The following is a 19,893-nucleotide window of genomic DNA, read 5'->3' as shown; positions in this document are numbered from 1 at the left end:
TTATCACTTGTGTATAGGCCTTCTCTATTGTAGCACTATGTTTCAAAATGCTAAGTTCACCATAGTATTTGTAAGACACAAGTGTTTTGCTTTTCTGACCTACCATTCAATTGTCTTCTAGTAACTGCCAATTCACAGTCTTTTCTAGATCTAAGCCATAATCTTTACTGGTGCTAATACATTTTTGGAAGAATATGTATGAAAAACAGTGCAGTAAAAAGGGATAGAGACTGTCACAGTTTCAAACATATGGAAGACTTGGAGGAAACACATTGTGTAACTGATGCATTACTTGCTAAATACTCTTAATTTCCAGATTTTCTAAGGACAGTTATTAGTTAGGAAACTTGATTTGGTTGACAATGTTTGTAATCCAGTAAAGAAAAAGCCAGAGGCAGGGAAGGCTGACACAAATATCAAAACCACATCTTCAAAAATAGGATGCTCAAGCTCACTTTGCAGACTACTGTGCACAGTCATCTTAAAAAGGGTAGCACTATCCCTTGTAAATCACATCATCATGGTTTGCCTAAGCCCTAGCAGATGGAGTTGAATAATTGTGTTTGGAAGCTTGGCAACTATCATAGTTTGCTTACACATGGATTTACTGCAACTCAACTCCAGAGGGCGCCATTGAACTCCAATAACGACAATAGATTCTTTAACTCGGAACATCTAAGTAAACTTTCGGTAATGATTAATTATATACATTAAAAAACGTTTCAGATATAGTCATTAGTTTCAGAGAAGAGCACTTGATGTTAACAGAGTGCTCTGGTATTCAACAAAACTGACATACAAAGTAGTACTTTCATTCTGAATGCATTCTTTTGGCGAGATCACTTGGACACAGGTGTCTTGCTGGACTTCCAAGTAAATTGTAAAAAGCATTCTTGAGGCGTATCATCTTCATAAGGTAAGATCCTTAGATGTCTAATTTGTTTGGAATTCAGTCAACAACAAACCACATCACTTAAACACTGACAGAAAAGAACAACATGGTAGGACTAACACCCAATTAATCTAAAATAAAACACCATAAGTCCCTTTGTTTCTGTATTCCACATTGCTGGCATCTTTTGTACATCAATGGATGCAAACTCTGACAGATTAACAATTTAAATGCAATGTTAACAAGACATACATTTGGCAAAACTTTAAAGATTGAAAAAAACATATTTATACTTTTGAATCCAGACACAATGAAAATGGATCAAACAATTGATGAAAGATAATAGTTTCACACTGACAATTTTGGTTTCCTTCCTTTTAGCTACATATTAAAACACAATTAAAATAGTTATTCAGAGAATGTGGATGAAGGCAAACTAAAATACTGATTACAACACATATTTCCAAGTTTAAGAATCAATCATATATTTGGGATCCAGTGAAGAAATTATAACTTCCATTGCATAGTGTTTTTCATGGTCCATAAGGAGCTAGATCTGCAGCTGAAAGTGCATTTGTTTAAATATAATTAGCACATCTCCATATTGCCAGGGATTTCTAATATCAATTTAACTATATATTTGTACTGTGTATTCTAAGGAAAACCAATGTTGGCCTTTTCAAGAGCTACATTTTATCAGTCAATCTAATTCTGATATGTTCATCCACGCACATGAAGGCAATCAAATTATTTCTTTAGCTTAAGTGGAAATGTTGACATCTCCAAGTTCAGCACATATTAGTTGCAAGAAAGGAGCCACATTATAAGTAGTATTCCGTTTGATTACTCTGACTACTTATATTATGCTACTGCTAGGGGTCTCCTACTGCAATTTAAATGGGTTTGGTAACTTGAACTTGACAATCAATATTCATGGTCAGACTGAGAAAAATGTGTTGTTCTGGTACATCATAAAAAATGATGGGTACAATGCTAACTGCCAAAAGAGAAAATGCAGGTCTTGTATGGTTTGTCCATTTAAACTACTTCTGTGTACTTCAAAATGAAAGATGAGGTGAGATATTTTAGGCCATAAAGAATCTAGGTTACTTTTACATCTTGAATGGCTACAATAACATGAATAAATACTACCAAACTTATTTAGAATCTGAAGGCCCACATCTCCCCAACAACAAATAGTGAAACAAAAAGCAGAGTATGTTACAGCGTGGCTTTATAAGAGCACATGATCAGTAAAAAAATACTTCTTTTTTTCAAGCTGAATGAGAACGTTTTCTGTATCTTTCTTGAAAAGCTTTTGTATAGGTTTCCAGTTATTACATAGGGGAAAAAGATATCAAATAAGAGCATCTCTATTGGTTTCGTGTTGGATACATCACAAATAGTGAAATATTTAAATTAACAAAACTTAAATAAGAGTACATGAGAATATGAGAACTATTTAGAGTCCATCAGAAATGATACAAATGGGCATAAAATTGTCCAAGTTATGCCGGGTCAGGTATGCTCCTAATTAGGTGGCCTCTTCTCTATGATAGATGGCGTACACATTCTTGTTCTTGTCCACAAATGAAATGCAGATGGTTAAATTTCTCAATTTTCCACTGGCTCCTTCATTTTCACCATGTAATAATTTACAGAAGTGTTTCTTTGCTCAGAAATATAAAATTTGCTCTTAGAATATTATTCATTTTGCCTTTGAAAACTAGAGCACCAGAAATCGCACCAAATGCTGCGGTTAATGCATGCCAGATGGTTTTATGAATTTCAAGCACATAATTAGTGGAAACAGCCAACGTAAGACAACAACCTGGAATATCATTCTGAAAACAAATCTGGGTCACCAGCATGTTGAACACAAAGCAAATGCTACATGATAAATTGGCTTTTCAACTAAATTCTTTTTTGCACTTTGATTGAGGGACCTCGGTAACTGTCTGTACCTTCTGAGATGTAGTCCAAAATGTTTGTTGGTACAGTCGACAAATATTCATAGCTTTGTAGCATTTCAACTGTTTACATTCAACTGCCATTGGATGGCCTTTCTCAAGAGAGTTGACAGAACTTCCCGCAGCTTTTAATCATTGCTGTCTTGATAACGCTTAAGTGCCCTGTTGCTGAACAAACTGGTAATTGTAAGTTGGGCTCTGAGGGGCAAGGGAAGTTTGATGATGAACCATTTCTTGTTAAACGGCCATGACACATGAGCTAAAGTATGAAGCAAACGGGGATTTGCAGCGTTGCAAGCTTCGAACAAACAGCTGTTACTCATTGTACTTGACAGAGCGTTTACTTGCAGCAGGTGTCTGGATCTGCCATGACTGACCAACTTGGAGAATCAGTTCAACTGGGCAAAGGTTTGAATTTCATTTGTAGGCTCATGGTGTTACATTTAGAGTCGGTCCATTCGGAAAGTATCTTCTGTAGCAGGGTCTGTCAGGACCATGTCTGGGTCATTAAGCATGTGCAGTCCATCCAAGGTTAAAGGGTCAATTTTAAGTTCATCCAGAGGAAACTGAGAATCCGAATCAAAACTGACGTCGCCAACTCCTGCCAAACTATTTGTCAGTTCCTTTGATAAGCTTGGGGGAGACTCTCCAGTCACTATGTATCACGAAAAAAGAGGAAAATGTAAGAATTTGTTTCATTAAAAGTAAATCCTCAAAGCAAAATCTTCACTTTGCATATTCCATTTATTCTGCCACACATTTATAACACTAAACTATTTAAAAGGACCAGCAATTAAATGCTATGATTTGAAAGCATATACATGATAATGCCACACTCGGAAAAATTATCTTAAAGACCCCTATGGAGTTAGCAGAGTATGTAAACAAGTACTGCATCAGGACTATAAAATATGCAGTTCATTCTCTATAACAGCAGGACACATTCTAGTTGCCAGAGTGATTTGGGGAGGCCAGTGCATAATGAACAAGCCTAACATGGACACACATAGGGTTATAGCTAATTCCATCCAATGGTGGCCTTGGTTTAATGGAAGAATTTTGTAGTTAAAAATGTGTAGTTATTCCTAAAGGTAACCAAAATAAAGACAAACTTTGACGATCTCATGAGACTACAAAGGATTATGAGTGTTCTGGAAGCTTAAGCATGTTTTTAAACCAGCCTGTATCCTAAATGGACAGCTCCACAAGACTGACACACGAGGACAATCAATTGCCCAAATGTAACACATGCACCTTTAATACCTTGCTCTGAATAGAAACCATAAAAAGTTTTCAATCTATGTTAGAAATTGTGTGGTGAATTTGTACACCGCAACATTCCTGTTCAAGTTAATCACTCATGAAAACTGAACAGGTATTTAAACACTTTGTTGTATTACACACCATGTAATGGTGACAGATCTGCTGGCTGTATAGCAAGATGATCATGTTGCAATGCTATTAGGAATAACAACTTATTTGATTGTTCAAACATTGTTCATGGTCACTTTGTATGCATACAAAAAAGTAATGCTCTCAAACTAACGCATGCTGTTTATACACAATCCATGATACCTTATATCAAACATTTATAATATGTTTTAAGAAAAAGATTTCAAAGTTACATTAAAGAAAGAACAAAACCATCATGATTTAGAAGAAAACAACAATAAAATTAAGAGCAAGAGTGAAAGTAGGACATCACAAAAATAGTAGGAAAGAAACTTTACAATCCTAAAATTCCACATATTCTTGATATGAGAATCATAATATAGAATCTATCATAATTACAGATTTCTGTGAAACTAAGTTCAAATTAAATCACAAAAATGTACCAGAATCAGAATCTTAAGTAACTTTGTGTGCAGAAAATTAACATTCATAATACAAAAATATAGCTGATCCAATGTAGTGCAGAAAGCACGATTACAATTTACGACTACTGACACAGTTCGGTCATGCTGAAAAAGTATGTTCTTGATTAATATGGTAACACATATTTTGTTGCCTCTTAAAGACATGGTAGAATACCAGTAGATACCGAGGACTATTGTTGCATAGCACTCACCATATCGCTCCGATATCATTAACAGGGGCGTAGGAAGGTAGGATCCCTTCTAGCATGGTTACCCCCACTTTTTACCTGGTGTCAGTGTGGTTTTTGACTAGTCTGTCTGGGATCCTGCTAATTAGAACCCCAGCCACAGTGTTAACCCTAAATTTGACATGGTAAGTACTTCGGTACCTCCACAATTGGCTACTGGTGTACCCTTGTAAGTCCCTAGTATATGGTACTAAGGTACCCAGGGCATTGATACACCAGGGGTCTTCCATGGGCTGCAGCATGGATTATGCCACCCATGAGAGACCATTCAAACTGTGACTGCAGGCCTGCCATTGCAGCCTGTGTAAGTTGGTGCTAGCACCACTTACGACAGTTTTAAGTTTCCTTATATCGGAGGTCACTACACTTAAAACCTGTAAGTCACCCCCAAGGTTGGCCTTTCAGTCCTGAAGGCAGGGTGCAGGGTTTAAAGTGTGAGGGTGCGCATGCATGAGCAGGACATCCAGGCTTTGTAAGCGAGGTCAGCCATTGTGATACATATAGTGGCCATGCATCATTATGTGATGGCTAACTATATAGTGGCTGTGCGGAACCTAGGCATGTTTGGTATCAAACATGTTGGAATCATACCCCAATATCGTTACCGGTGTTAAAGGTATGATTCGATGCGCTGGGGGGCTCCTCCGGGAAGCCCCCAGTACTCCCGGTAACAGCCTTTAAGGGTCTACTAGCAAGCTAGTGCTGCTGCCACCCACAGACACCATTCTGCCTTCCTGCTACTGAGCTGAGCTCGAGCAGGGGAAGGTAGAACAATAGGCTTCTTTTCACAGGTAGGTGTGACCACCTCCCAGACAAGACTTAGTGTATTGGGGTGGGGGCACTTGCCAGTGCCACTAGACTGCTTTGAAGGGCACGTTTGGTGCCCTCCTTGCATACTTCAGTTAGAACCAGTTCTGGGAGCCCTTGGCTCCCTCTCTGGCGCGAAACTGGATAAAGGACGAGAGTATCCTCCCCTCTGTCCAGCCTCTCCTCTAGGAGGGACCCTAAAGTCGTCCTAACTCCTTTCTTAGGGATAAAAGGGCTTACCTGTGGGTGGGTCCTTAAATTCATTGTGGGACTAGAATAAAGCCTGAAACCACGTCACTCTTTGACGAGCTAGACACTTGGACTTCGCCTGGAACCGAGACTGCATCATGGAAGACTCCTGCTGCTTCTGGCATCGCTGTTCTGCAAGTCTTCTTCGTCATCTGTGACTGTGCTTCATCCAGGATCTCCAAGAGACCTGTGGGCATCAAGAGCACCTGAAGTAATCTCCCTTGGAGTGGAGTCCTTACCTGCATCTGCAGGCACCGCAACAAAGTTGACCGGTCTGCTGCTCCCAACGTCCCACAGACTTTGAAAGGCTCAGCAATGCAGGTTGTGGTTCTTCAACTCCCTCGAGGCCCGACCTGTCCTCTCGGCAATTTTGAGGCCAGTATCCCTCGTTTGAATAGCTGGGACCGAACCCTTGTGCACTGCGTCGGCTTGCCATTGCCAAGGCTTGTTGGCTCTGCACTCCAGAGACCTTTGGGCTACAAGAAGCTCCAGCCTCTAGGAACTCTTTCTGACAAGAACTTCATCCTCACCACAGCCTCTGCAGAGTGTGTCTTTTGCTCGAGGTTCTCTGGTGACTCCTGTGCCTGTGGGTCTTCTCAAGGGTCTTCTTTGACTCCAGTGGGCTCACCTGCTTGCTTGGGCCTGCTGACTTTCCTAAACTTGGTGAGTCCCTTGGACCTTGAGGTCCCAACGTTGCCCATTCATCGTTTTCCACGTCTGTTGCTGCTGCCAAGGTTTGCTGATGCTCCCGCCGGACATCGACCTCCTGGTTCTCGACTTTTGACATTGAGCCAGCTCGTGAATGGCTCTTGGTCTTCCTCAACGTCGCCAGATCCTCACAGCTGCAGCAACAAGGTTACCGTCATCCCTCCTGCATCGGTGGTCATTGCGCATCTGTGCCTCCAGGTCATCTTTGAGTGGCATAGACTCTGTCCCCTCTGCTTGCAGGTTCTTCTCTTCAAGAATTCACTCTTGGATTCCACCGGGCTGTTGCACAGTCTTCGCCAGTGGCATCTTTACTGAAGTCCTTCATTGTGGTCTACAGTGGTTTCTGACGTCACTTCGCACCTATGCACCCGGCTTCCCTGGTGTAGGTATCCTGGTTCCTGGCATATACACGGGTGGGGTGACTCGCCAACATTCTGTCTTCCACGGGGTTTCTTCAGGGTCCACTAGGAACGGTCCTTCTTCTTCAGAACCTCAATCGCGACTTTACAGTTGAATTCTATTGAGTACGCGCCTGTGTTTCCAATCTGCACACAGCCTCGTGGGGCTCATGGGTACTTACTTTGGGTAAATCCTTGTGTCCCCAGCTCTTCTGAGTCTCCTGGTCCAAGTCCCGACTGCAGTTGCAGTTCGCAAACCACTTTCTTAGTATATGGTTTAGTCTCCCACTGGAGACTACTGTGTATTGTGCTTACTTTCCTGTTTGCAATTTAAGTATTGTGTGTATTTGTGTTGATATCTCCGGTTAGGGGACATACCAATGTGTTGTGTAATAAACAGACATTTTTATAACTACACTGTGTGGTTCTTTTTCGTTTAATGTTCACTACATGATTAGATCGGGTAAAACAAGCTGCTTCACACTCCTTCTGGACTAAGCTTGAAGGCTGCTCTCAACAGCACTTAGAGAGCTTTCTATGGTTGTCAAAGACCACTAAAATCACCATAAGGGTTGTCTGGATTAGTGCAAGGTGCTTCACTTAAGTAAGTGTGCTCCATATACTAAGCCAGCCTCCTACAAGGGGAATATTATATTTTGCTGATACATTTTTATAACAATATTTTTCATCAAGAGGTGTGTAAAGCAATTGAGGACCTGGTCGAGTTTCTGGACAGTTTTCATCCACATTTAAGCAAGGAAGTTGTTTTGTTGGGGGTTGGGGATTTTAACATCACCCAATGTCCTTTGGGAGACTATCATTTGTGCACTTCCCCTAGAAGATCGTCCCAATAGGGCACATTTTAAACACTCTGGATGCTGTAAACACACTTGTATTAAAGTAAGATTTAACATTCACAAGTGAGGTTATAACAAACAATTGAGAAACCATCCCAACGTTTACGGGTAGTATCTCTGGGTGTATTATAGACTTTATATCAGTATCTACAGTTGTCTCGCCACTTGTGTTGGATTTTAAAATCATTCCCAGCTGCCTTAGTGATCATAATCTAGGGAGCATTGTCTTAACATTTCAAGACAGGATGAGCACCAGGGAAAATGGCTGTAAACCAGTATTTACAAAGAATAAAGGTTTGAGAATTAAATGGGGTAATATTGAATCTGTGAGGTTTAGCCAAAAACAACTAAAGAAAACATGGAGTCTATTCTGAGTATGAGCATTTATCTGAGTCAATAGTGGAGGGTTCAACTTCTCGCAGGCCAATTCAGGAGACCACCCCCCACCCCAAACTGTTGATTTAATGCTGCCTGTTCCTTGGCCCATAAATGACTAAAGTCTACTCTCAAATCCTCCCCTATGGTGTGGCGGATATTAAAAATGCTAGGCGCAATTATAAGAATATACTGGAAGAAAGGGAAATAAAAAGCAAAGCCTGGGAGAATGTATTACCTGCCGCCACACTAAGGGATAGTACTAAATTCTGGAAGTTAATCAACCACCTGTTCTTCATCGACCATGATACTCTTAAGGTGGAATCACTAATACTGGAAACTGCGTAGGTGACCCACTTTTCCAGAGTACTTCAGGTGTCTGATAGAAATTTGCAAACAAACAAAGTTCCATTCAGCCACGTTTCTTTAGACTCAGGGCCAGTTAACCTTAGCATGCCTATCGAGTTAAATGAGGTGGTCACGGCTATCAACCGGTCCGCACCTGGGAAAGCCCCAGGCCCTGTTGATCTTTTTAAGTTAACTATAGATTTATGGGGCCCAGTGTTAACAAATGTGCTAAAGAGTGCATTGGAGAGAATCATACCAGAGTCTTGGAGATCGGACATCTTGGTTCCTATATTTAAAAAGGGTGATATATTATTGGCAGCATGATATAGACTAATGCCCCTTCCATTTTGCGTTCATGGATATTTTGTATGCTTTTGACTTAGTAAACTGGACAAACCGTGTGCCATAATACAAAAGCTGGTGGTTGAACCAGAACTACTTACTTTATTAAAATGTTCGCACTACGAACGGAAATTTTCAGTACGATATGGTCCACAGAGGGAACTAACATCACAAATTAAGTCCCTAAGAGGAGTTAGACAAAGATTTATATCAGCACCGTTTCTCATCTCGATTTAATTAAATGATATAATTCAATACCTATTACTCTCAGGAAGGGACTTGCCAAAGATGGGAGAGCGATAAGTGCCCATACTTTATATGCAGATGGCGCTGTACTGATCGCCCGCACAGCAAATGGCCTCCAGGGTTTGTTGGAGCATTTTACGGCTTTCATGGAGGGATTGAACTTGAAGGTGAATCAGTCAAAACCCTACACAATGACCTGTGGGCCATTAAGTACTAAGACTAAGCACTTCATAATGGTGGGGGGAACATCTATTAAAAAGTTGAATCATTTCACTTATCTTGGGGTACTTTTTTGTTCCTCCCAACTGTGGAACTCACGTATTTTAATGAAATCACAAAAAAACAGAAAGTAACTTGGAAGCAATTTTCTGCTTTGCACGGATTCTGAAACACACCTTTAGTGTAGATGATAGCATTTTACAAGACAAAGTGCACCTCGGCAGTGGTGTGGGGTTATCAAAAAGCAGAGGCACTCCAATGCATAGAAAATGGTTTTGCACAAAGGCTGCTCACCGTTCTTAAAAATACTGCCAACTTTGTCTGTCATAAGGAGCTGGGCTTACCGTTTAGTGGGGACCAGCAACAAGTAGACCCTCTCCTCCTATGGATATGGCAGAATGAAGAGGCAGGTTTGGTGAGAGAGTGTATATCAGATTGCTTATCATTAGAAAATGCACAATATCAGATTGCTTGTCATTAGAAAATGCACATAGAATACCCTGGCTGACTTATTTAAAATCATACTTTCAAAAACTGGGTTTAAACGAAATGCTCTCTCGCCCACAAAGTGTAGGCACAGACGCCAAGGAGATTGTGAAGCGTCGATTTAAGGAGGCATGCCTGGAAATGAGACTACAGAGTGCACTGAAAATTAAGTCTGTAGAGTTTTATATACAAATATCAACGTCCATATATGTTGAATCACATTTGCTGTGGATAGAGAACCTCACTTAACGTTATTATTTAACATACTTCAGAATGAACCAGATTCCCTTGAAAGTTGCCTTCCCATCTCAATGTGCCTGACACCATACATTAACCCCATGCCGCTGCAGTAATATCAGAAGACAGAGCGCTCATCACTTTACCCAATTCTGTTCTTTATAAAATGGTCTAAGAATCTCTTTCCTGGCTCTGTTACTTCACCTGGCAGGGATTAGGCAACACATAACTGTAATGGAGATTTTACAAAAACGATCTTCGATAGAGATTTGTAATGCAGTTTTACATTTTATTAGAAGTGTGCTACAAATTAGAAAACGCTACTAGCTGGTAACCCTTTAATGCATTGTTTCTATAACAGTAAGCTATAGCTGCATGTTGGTAAAAATGTGTTAATTATGTCAAAAATATCTTATAAAACGATTCCAATGATGTGGTTTATGGTTGAGGCTGAACTAAATTATTATTTTAAACTATTTATGTTTTTTAACACGGCATATGTATTCGTATAAAAACTGTTAGCATTCTTTGTATTTTTTGCTCATGTACGTTTTATATGCTTTTATGGCAAAGCGCTGAATAAAGATGAATTGGCTGACTGAGTAATATATGCAAATATATTAAACTGTGCTATTTTATATTGAACCTAACCCAAATCCTTGGTGGATGACTATATGATTCATCATATTAACAATTATGGTAAATAAGTAAAATAATTAAATATATAGGCATTGAGTGCCTCCTGAAAATTGAAAGCTCAAATCAATATTGCAGAATACAACTTCCAGGAAGCCCTGATAAAAATATTTAGAGTTGAGCATACATACACAATGAGTGCCTCCAAAAATCAATATTCCATAATTTGATGCACCCCTTACCTGTGAGAATAATATTAGGTATGTTTCCATGACTGGAGTAATTAAGCTGGTGAGAGTCATGTAAACTGCCATGACTGCCAGTAAGTCCCATCATGGCTGCTTGGGAATAGTTCAGTGTTGAACATTGACTGTACAGGCTGTTGGAGCTGATGGCATTTTCGATCATATTAAACTGTTCAAGCTGCAGATCAACAGAGAATACATCTGTTAGCAAAGGTCCAAACTACCTGTAAAACCAAAGTTGCGTAACAAAACATTTATGTTTAAGGGCTTCACTTCGGATTTGTGAATTGCCTCTCATACAAAGCGTAATACTTCTTAATGTTTTTTCCCCCAGAAAACACATAATATCGTCAGAGAAAATATTTTGCTTTAAAATAGGATTTCCTCCAGCAACAAAAGCAATCACAGGATGTATATATATATGGTGCCCTCGCCATGATATATATCTCTCCCACTGGCAGTTGGGGGGATAAAATGTAAATAGGATAGAAGAGGTCAGGATAGCGGTATCCTGACCCAATGGGACTGATGGAGGGGTTTTGGATTCACCCGTGTGAATCCAAGGCAGATCCGCGGATCAAAATCGCAATGAAAAAAAACAACCATTCACAGACCCACACACACACACTACCACTTACACACCCACACAACCACTCACAGACCCACACAGGCACTCACACAGCCACTCAGAAACCCACTCACACACCCAGTCACACATGCACTCACACACCCACAGTCACTCTCATACCCACCAAGAGACCCAGAAAACGACTCACATACCCAGTTACACACACTTACAGCCACTCACACACCCACTCAGAGACCCAGAGAACCACTCACACACCTACAGAGGCCCTCTCGCACCCAACACAGCTACTCGAACAGCCACTCTCAGACTGGCACAGCCACTCAGAGACCTACACAGCCATTCACATACGCACTGACACACACACACACACTTACACCCACATAACCACTGACACACCTACTCACACACCCAGGTTACAGGGACGTTGTAGTTAGGAAATAACATCAAAAAGCCGCAGATATTCACTGAAAAAAACAAAGGTTACAGGGTCATTATAGTTCGGTTCAGATGTTACGCAACAAAACCAAAGAAATTCAGCAGTTATAGTTATCTCAAGTAACTATAACTCGTGCCCTCGCCATGCACTGCTAATTACCCCACATATTACATTATGCATGACATCTTCTATGACCTCACTGATAATATCACTGCAACATTTGCAGTGAAATTATTGATAACTATAACTGCTCGATTTCTGTGGTTTTGAGTGTGTAAAATCTGAACCTACCTATAACATCCCTGTAACCTTTGTATTTTTAGTGAACACACACATTTATTTATGAGGAAAATGATATTTAATTCCACATTTCATCCTTGCTTAACATACTAATTATATTGGTCAAATGACGAAAGATGGGAAGAAATTGAACTACCATTTAGCTCCTTAGATCTAAACCATACCAGTTTCCTTGTCTTCTCAACTGGAGAAGTCCAATCAAGTGTCAAATGGATTCACACCATTTACCAAGCCCTCTTCTGCCAAAGCAAACATTGTTAGAGCAACACAACTATCCATTCAAACTTCTCAGGGTTATTTACAGAACCCCAAAGCCTCATAACTGAATGGGTAGGCATAATGTTCAAGGGCAGTTCATAAAATATATGTACATTTTAACCTAAGAGCCCTGCTCCTGCAGAGGCAGTTTCTCACTGTCTGAAAGAGCCAATAGGTGACTTGGGTAAATGTTGTTGCTTCCTACAATGCTGTATTTACTACAACTAACAAAAAAAGGCAATTTGCTTTCAAGTACTTAAAACACTTTTAACGGGATTTTCTACTAATTATATTAATAAAAAGAAATGTGAATAGTAGAGAAACCAAAACCTGCAAAAAGGATGCATTTTCACATCACTCTGCCTCCTAACTGAATTAGCAACTTCTTTGTACTACATTTGAAAAATGTAGGGAGGGCCTGCATGGAAGGAATAAAGTAAATAAGTGATCAAAGTTCCTTTAACACCGGTCTGAATTAACATACACAGTGTTTCACAATCCACTAGATGTAAATCATCACCTACAGAGGACTTCTTTGTTTTTAGAAAATTAGAATTGTAAACTATACCTTACAGGATGCTTTAAAAAAATAAAAATTGGTTTTAAAGTAATTTTAGATGTGGCAAACCAATTTTAGTACAGACAATGCAATGGTAAAATGCCTTTGCAAAAACTATGATTTCAAATGTTGCTACAAAAATGGCAAAAAGCTTGATTCATCACTTTTTTCACCATGGTGAACACTGTGCTAATCCAATGCTTAAAAATACACATTTTGCTAGTAAAAAAACCCTAACTTTTGTGGTGTAGTGAAAGCACTGGATGAGCAGAAGCACTAAAATTGTGCAATAGCAACCACAATAACAACTGTGAACTAATGTTTGCATTATCAAATACTGTTCCACAGACCTAGAGAATACTAAAGGAAGTTTAGTTAAAAACGTTTAAACAGTCATTCCGGATATCTCTGTAGATCTGCTTTCCAATCTCTAAAGTTCTATATCAGTGGCTTTACCATCACACAGATTAACTGGAAGCCATTAGGGCTGACATTAAGCAATACATTGCAGAATGCCACAACATTCTGGTAGATTCTCAATCTTTGAGCATATGGCAGTTTTAAGTAAGCAAAAGAGGGTGCATTTCTACATTGGATAACAGATTAGAGTGCCTAGGTGATAGTGGGTGAGATAGAAGACATACCGAAAAGGAATAGCAATAAGCCTAAGGGAGAGGTTTCAAGGAGTCTTTATTTTTTAATGAACTGTCATTCATCAACACATTTGATACTGGCGGTCAATCCACCAAACGGAATAAAAGGCATACTTGAAATGTGCCCCAAGCGTGGTAACCACAAATTGAGAAAAGTTCAAGCATGAATGGATTGTGAACTTTGATAGATACAATAAAGTGTCATTGGGAATAATGTATTGAAGATGGTCTCCTTAAAAAGAAAAGGAACTTTACCCATGTTTAATCATTGCTACCCGGGAACTCCTAATCCAATAATAAATGATAAAAGCAATATGGTAACTGCCACAATACCAGACAAATAGTCAGCTTGTGTCAAAATTCAATACAGCGCACAATCAATCTTCAAATTTGTTTGTCACCGCTTTAACAGCATTCATTTTACCAAAGCAAAATGTTACCCAAACTTTAAAATACAGTTCACTTAAAGTCTCCCTCAAGGAAGTTCTACTACAAATCTGTGAAACATCGTTTCAACAACAAAGAAGCACGACCTGTAAGAGAATGATCAACAGGATTAAAACATTAAAGACTGCATGGATGACGTTAAGACTGACTGAAATACAGTGAGCTTAAAAGTTTTTTCATTTCAAAAGTACTTCACTATGTGACTCTGAAAATGAAGTTCAGATACAAAAGGTTTCAGGAGTTACAAGCGTAGAAAAAGCTGACAACCGCTGCATCAGTCATGGAATAAATAATAGCATCTTCCCATTTCTAGATATAGCAATGTTCACTGACATATTTCCAGCTTCAGTACCATCACACACCTTGTGATGAATTGTTCTTGTAAAACCATCAGCACATGCCGGTAGAAGAGAAAGGATTTAAACTCTGCTAATTATTTTAAATGTATTTGTATTAGATGAGTAGATGAGTCACGAACTATCAAGTCATTTGAAATTGGCGACAGCTGGGTACCTAAAATGCAGCAATTGCTGCTCCGCAAAGCCATTTTCCAGGCAAAGTAGGAGGGGGATTCATGAATATACCGTTTTCTTTATGTGATTTGATTACAAGGCATGAAGCATATATTTATTATTAAGCACTGTAATATGCCATTCACTGGTACGTGAGAGGAAAAGAGTCCAACCTACTCAGCTTTTCATGCATCACTTCAGTTGTTTCACTTAAAAAACATTAGAATCGCTGGATGCAACTTTCTGAAATACCTGACTGGCGTCTGACCAATTAAGTTGAGAAAACAAAATTCCATTTTAAACTTACTATCATTCGCTTTTCTCTACCTGCTACATGAGGTGTATGCAACTAAAACTTCAATAGTTTCCCTGGGTAATATACATTTTTTTTTTGCATAAAAATGAAAAACAGGACACCCCTCCCCCTGAAAAGTATCTGAAAATGTTCCTAAGGACGTTTCACTACTTTTCACTAAAATAAGCGTGGAAAAGACAATTTCCTAGAAATCCTCTTACAGATACATACAACAGAACTTTGGAAATTTTATACATAACATGAGATTTGTAAAGATTGGTCATAATTTCTAACTGTAGGAAAACCAAGTGATTCCTTCAAATCCCAATTCTGAAACGGAGTGGAGAGTTGAGGGGACAAATGGAACACACCACCCCAAGCAAAAATAATTATATAAAGCAGCTCCAACAGGTCTATGGAAGTACAACATTGTTGGTTAAAATTAGCAGGGTCTCTTTTTGCCACAATACAAATCCAGCTAGCTCGTCAAAACCATGTCTTCTTTCTACGGGCTACGGCACCAATAATTTTCCTTACAAGGCACTCAATTGCCTTAATAATGAAATATCTGCATTGTAATCAGCAAATTGGATAGTGGCAGGGTCCTACTGGTTCTTGACCATGCACATTCCTATGGATCTCTGGTGCAAACTCTACTTCAATAACCACAACGGTCTCCTTGAAAAAAGGAGACTGTCTGTCGGGGCTAGGAATTCCTAAGAAAACCTTATGTGGCCAATGTTGACAGTATTTTACTTCTCAGAAGTCTTACTCCCACTTAACAATTAGACAAATGCAAAATATGACACTTGCAGCTGTTGATTAATGGAGTTCAGCAACCCATTGTTGATCTGAGGACACAGACGCTGTGACAAACCCAGGGATGAAAGAAGGCTGACACTTGTCTGTAGGGGACTCATGACAGAACATGGCAAGCCCGCCTTCATCAGCCAGTTTATGAAGTACTGGAATACATGTGTCAGCGACATGGGAAGATGGGCATCAGCCACTGCCATCACGCCCATAAACACTTAAGGTGAGGCCAGTAACCAGGAAGTGTTCTGAACCGACCACAAACCGAAGGAAGTGCCTGTGGGGCTAGAGGTTGGGCACATTAAAGTATACATTTCTGCAAGTCCAACGGCACCATCCAGAACCATGGATCCAGGGCAAAAAAACCTGCAATGAAGTCATTATCTTCAGCTTGTCATTCTGAAGAAAGGTGTTCAGAAATCGAAGAGTGCTCTGTCTTTGTTAGGCATCAAAGACTATCAGCCTTAATACACTGCCCTCCCCCACCACCATAGACCCTTCCAATGGGCTCTTAGGCCAGCAGAGAGGGAACTTACTGGGCAAGTATGGAGGCATGAACTGCCGCAGCTGCACAAACACTTGTGGGATATGAAGAGGTACTGCTGTAAAAGGGAGGGTGTAACCATGCTGAATAACCTTCAAAACCTACTGAACGGAAATTAATGTATACCAGCCGGTCTTCTAGAAACTAATTCTGACCCCTACTAGCTGTCCATGACCATGAGAGCAGGAATCAAAGCACTGTGGTGAAAGGGTTGTACTGGCTGCTGTACGGGTAGTAATGGCTGTCTCTAGTGACAGACCAGACCCACAAGCGTATCCTAAAATATTTGTTATTGGTGATTTGATAGGTCGGTGATGCCAAACCCAAAAAAACAGCCCTAGATGGCTGTCTTTGAAGCACTTCAATGCAAAGCCCACCTTTTGACCAAAGAGAGTGGAGTGGTCAAACGGTAGATTCATAAGGGATGCTTGCACGTCACTGGAAAGTCCTGTGGTGCTTATCCAGGCATTGAGCCACATCACTACACTGATGCCATGGCTTGACCCATACAGTCAGTGGTGTCAACATCAGCCCCCAAAACATACTAAGCTCTGTCCTGTCTGTCTTGCATTGTCTAGACAAAGGCATTGATGAATTAGTTAAGGGTGGCTGGCATGGTCTTGCTAGCCATATTACACAGGTAATGTGCCACTCAGGGGCCTCCGAGGCAAAATGGCGGTGTACACCTCACACTCAGTCATGTCTTTCGAATGCACCAGAAAGCATTTGCCACATGACTTTCTTGTACTCTAGAAAGCATTGGCGGGCACTGTGTGAATCCTTGCCAGACATCAGTTCCTTGCAGTTGTGGCACGTTTAAAGGCTGTGATCGTTGGGGAAGACATTTTCCCTAGCACACGGTCATAGAAAAAGTTTTGTTGCAGGTAAAACACCAAGTTGAGAGTGGAGCTTCGATTTGCGTCAAAGGGCGCAGAAAGAAAGGACTGATATCTGCGCGCTGGAGGGGAGTCATTATATTGCTCCATGTCATCACTTCTAAAGTGGATGTACAGTAACCATGGAGCGCAATGTTGATGCATAAAGTACTATAAAAGGTCCCGGATCCAGTCTGCCACCAGTGGTGGTATCTTCGGTTTGGATATTGAGATGGTTAGAATCAACAACATGTGCAACAATTTCTTTTTATGGTGCAGTATATAAGACTAATTATTTTCAAGGTAATCTGTTGCTTTTTACCACTGCATGTTTAAAACTAATCTCTGGAGAAAAACCACTTCCAGTGAAAGCACCAGCGTTACACTGTTCTAATTACTGGAATACACTCAACCAAAGAAATAGAGGAAATGTCAAGTTATATTCGACCCACTGAATACAGACACAATAGGATGCTGCCTGCTGAGAGAAGGTCTCTACCATTCTAACAACAAGTTAGAGCAGGGAAGTTTGGAGAGATAACGTGCTGTGCCTAAAACTGGACCACAGACTTCCAGTCAGGCGTGCTAATGGAGAAATGGGCCTTCTTGGAAAGGGTTACTTATACCCAAGACCCAAAATGCCCCGGCAAATTAATAAAAGGAGACTCTGCCATGCGATACAACCTTTTTAACACTTCACCTCTTTTCCTCAAAATGTAGCCTCATGGGTAAAAAGTAAGACAAATCTTCAACTGTAATGTACATTTTTAGGTTTGAAGATGGTACAATATCCAGCAAATGTAACCTATGTTGCTTAGTATGCATCAATTAAGACTAAATGCCAATATAATACAACGCAAAAAGAGCATATGGTAACTTAAATAACTTGGACATAAAATTCCAAACGTTTTAATTTCTCCCAACAGTATGACTATCCCTCAGAAGACAGTGGTAGATGGGCCCTACTTACTGAAATCAAACAGAATCCCCTTTAAACCTGGCAAAGAAATATGACTGTTGTATTGTTTTGTTAGTACAATAAATAGTAACTACAGATAAAATATTTATGATTCGAAATTCCCTCCTTCCATAAAAATATTAAACCATTGAAATAGCTTATAAAACTCAGAGTACCCTCTCCTAGCTTTTTCTCACAGCTCACCCATCCTCTCTTTCTCATGTCATTGCCTTCAATATTCTACATGTTCTTGTATCCAGTTGTCAAAGGTCTTCCTAAATACATCTGTGAACAGGTTTCCTACAGCAGGCAAAACCTTCCAGATATTTCAATCAACTATGGACACCAACAAGCTTAGTTTTATCACAGCTAATCCCATACCAAGTAGCACATTACCCTGAAACAAAAAACAGACTAATCAACTTCCTCAAAAAAGGATGGACATCATCATCCCATTAAGCTACTGAAAGGTATTATGGAGGTAATGACCAAAGATGCCATAAAACATTCGCTCACCTGAATTTACAAAATGAACACCAGTACCACTTCACAAGTCAAATTTATTTTGAAATAAGCTGCTGAAATTATGATTAACTTAACTTAGTTAGCCTTAAAGCTAATGGGCTATTTCTGTGACAAGAATGAAGTGGAATTTATAACCTTTAACAGTATAGGAACCTGTTCGAAAAGGATAGTAATGCCCAAAGGTAACAGTATATTGTGCAACCCTACTATAAAACAGGACGCAGTTAATTTAGTAGAACATTACACAAAAGCAGCCTGCAAAGCAGTAGAGGGTGCCAGGATGGGAACTGTATGATATACAACATATCCCAAAACTGCTAAAGGAACTGAATGTGGAAGCTGTGTTTGCTACATTTCCCCGCCTCAGTCTAATCTGCAAAAGATGTGAACATCCTGCCTACACAGTTATTTTGGACCTCCAACATTTGATTTTCAGTACATATGTTTTGTGGGTGCAACATCGCAGGCAGGTAGATTTGTAAGAGAGAAAGGGGTCATTCATTTTTCCTCTGGAAGACGTAGTTTTCTTGTTAAACACTTGGCCACATTATCTGAATCCCTGGATTATAAAGAGAAATGAGCAAAAAGAGTGACTTAACACGAAAGAAACCACAAACCTGTTCCCCCTTCTATGGTAAACCAGACTACATGCCACATTATAGTTACCACAGAGCCTGTAGGGCTCCATGAAGTCTCCACTACTCACCTGATGGGAGAGAGCATTCGTCTGCCTGGCTGACATCTGCTGATCATAGAAGGAATCCCCAAAAACACTCCCAAGAATCGAAGAATGCTAAAAAAATAGAATAAAATACTTTGCTGAGTTTACGCATGAACAAAGATCTGTTTCAGGATTGAGGGTCTGCTGCTAAGCCAACATTAACCATACAGTAAAAGGGGTGCTCTAATTCGATGAGAAAATGGAAGAAATCCAAAATGGACATATATTTAATATGTAACGATATGTCTAAACTTGGGGAGAATGCAAACACATTGACACTGTTTTTGTG

General features: G+C 39.9%; 1 protein-coding gene across 6 annotated transcripts in view; it reads right to left on the bottom strand.

Moving 5' to 3' along the window:
* Window positions 1-1,043: 1,043 nt before the first annotated feature.
* The window catches only part of CRTC1 (CREB regulated transcription coactivator 1), a 193,820-nt gene continuing 174,970 nt past the window's right edge, over window positions 1,044-19,893 (bottom strand). For 4 of the 6 annotated variants that reach the window (XM_085638788.1, XM_085638787.1, XM_085638789.1 and 1 more), the window contains exons 11-13: window positions 19,590-19,676; window positions 11,117-11,297; window positions 1,044-3,517 (exon numbers count right to left, since the gene is read on the bottom strand). In XM_085638788.1, the coding sequence (XP_085494914.1) occupies window positions 3,306-3,517; window positions 11,117-11,297; window positions 19,590-19,676 (480 nt within the window). In that variant the 3' untranslated portion in view covers window positions 1,044-3,305. Of the gene's footprint in view, window positions 3,518-9,859; window positions 9,898-11,116; window positions 11,298-19,589; window positions 19,677-19,893 lie in introns of all 6 variants that reach the window. The other 2 variants (XM_085638790.1, XM_085638792.1) reach the window with 2 other exon arrangements.

This window comes from Triturus cristatus, chromosome 12 (assembly GCF_964204655.1).
Source record: "Triturus cristatus chromosome 12, aTriCri1.1, whole genome shotgun sequence".
NCBI classification, from domain to species: Eukaryota; Metazoa; Chordata; class Amphibia; order Caudata; family Salamandridae; genus Triturus; species Triturus cristatus.
This window is presented reverse-complemented; position numbering and strand designations above follow the sequence as displayed.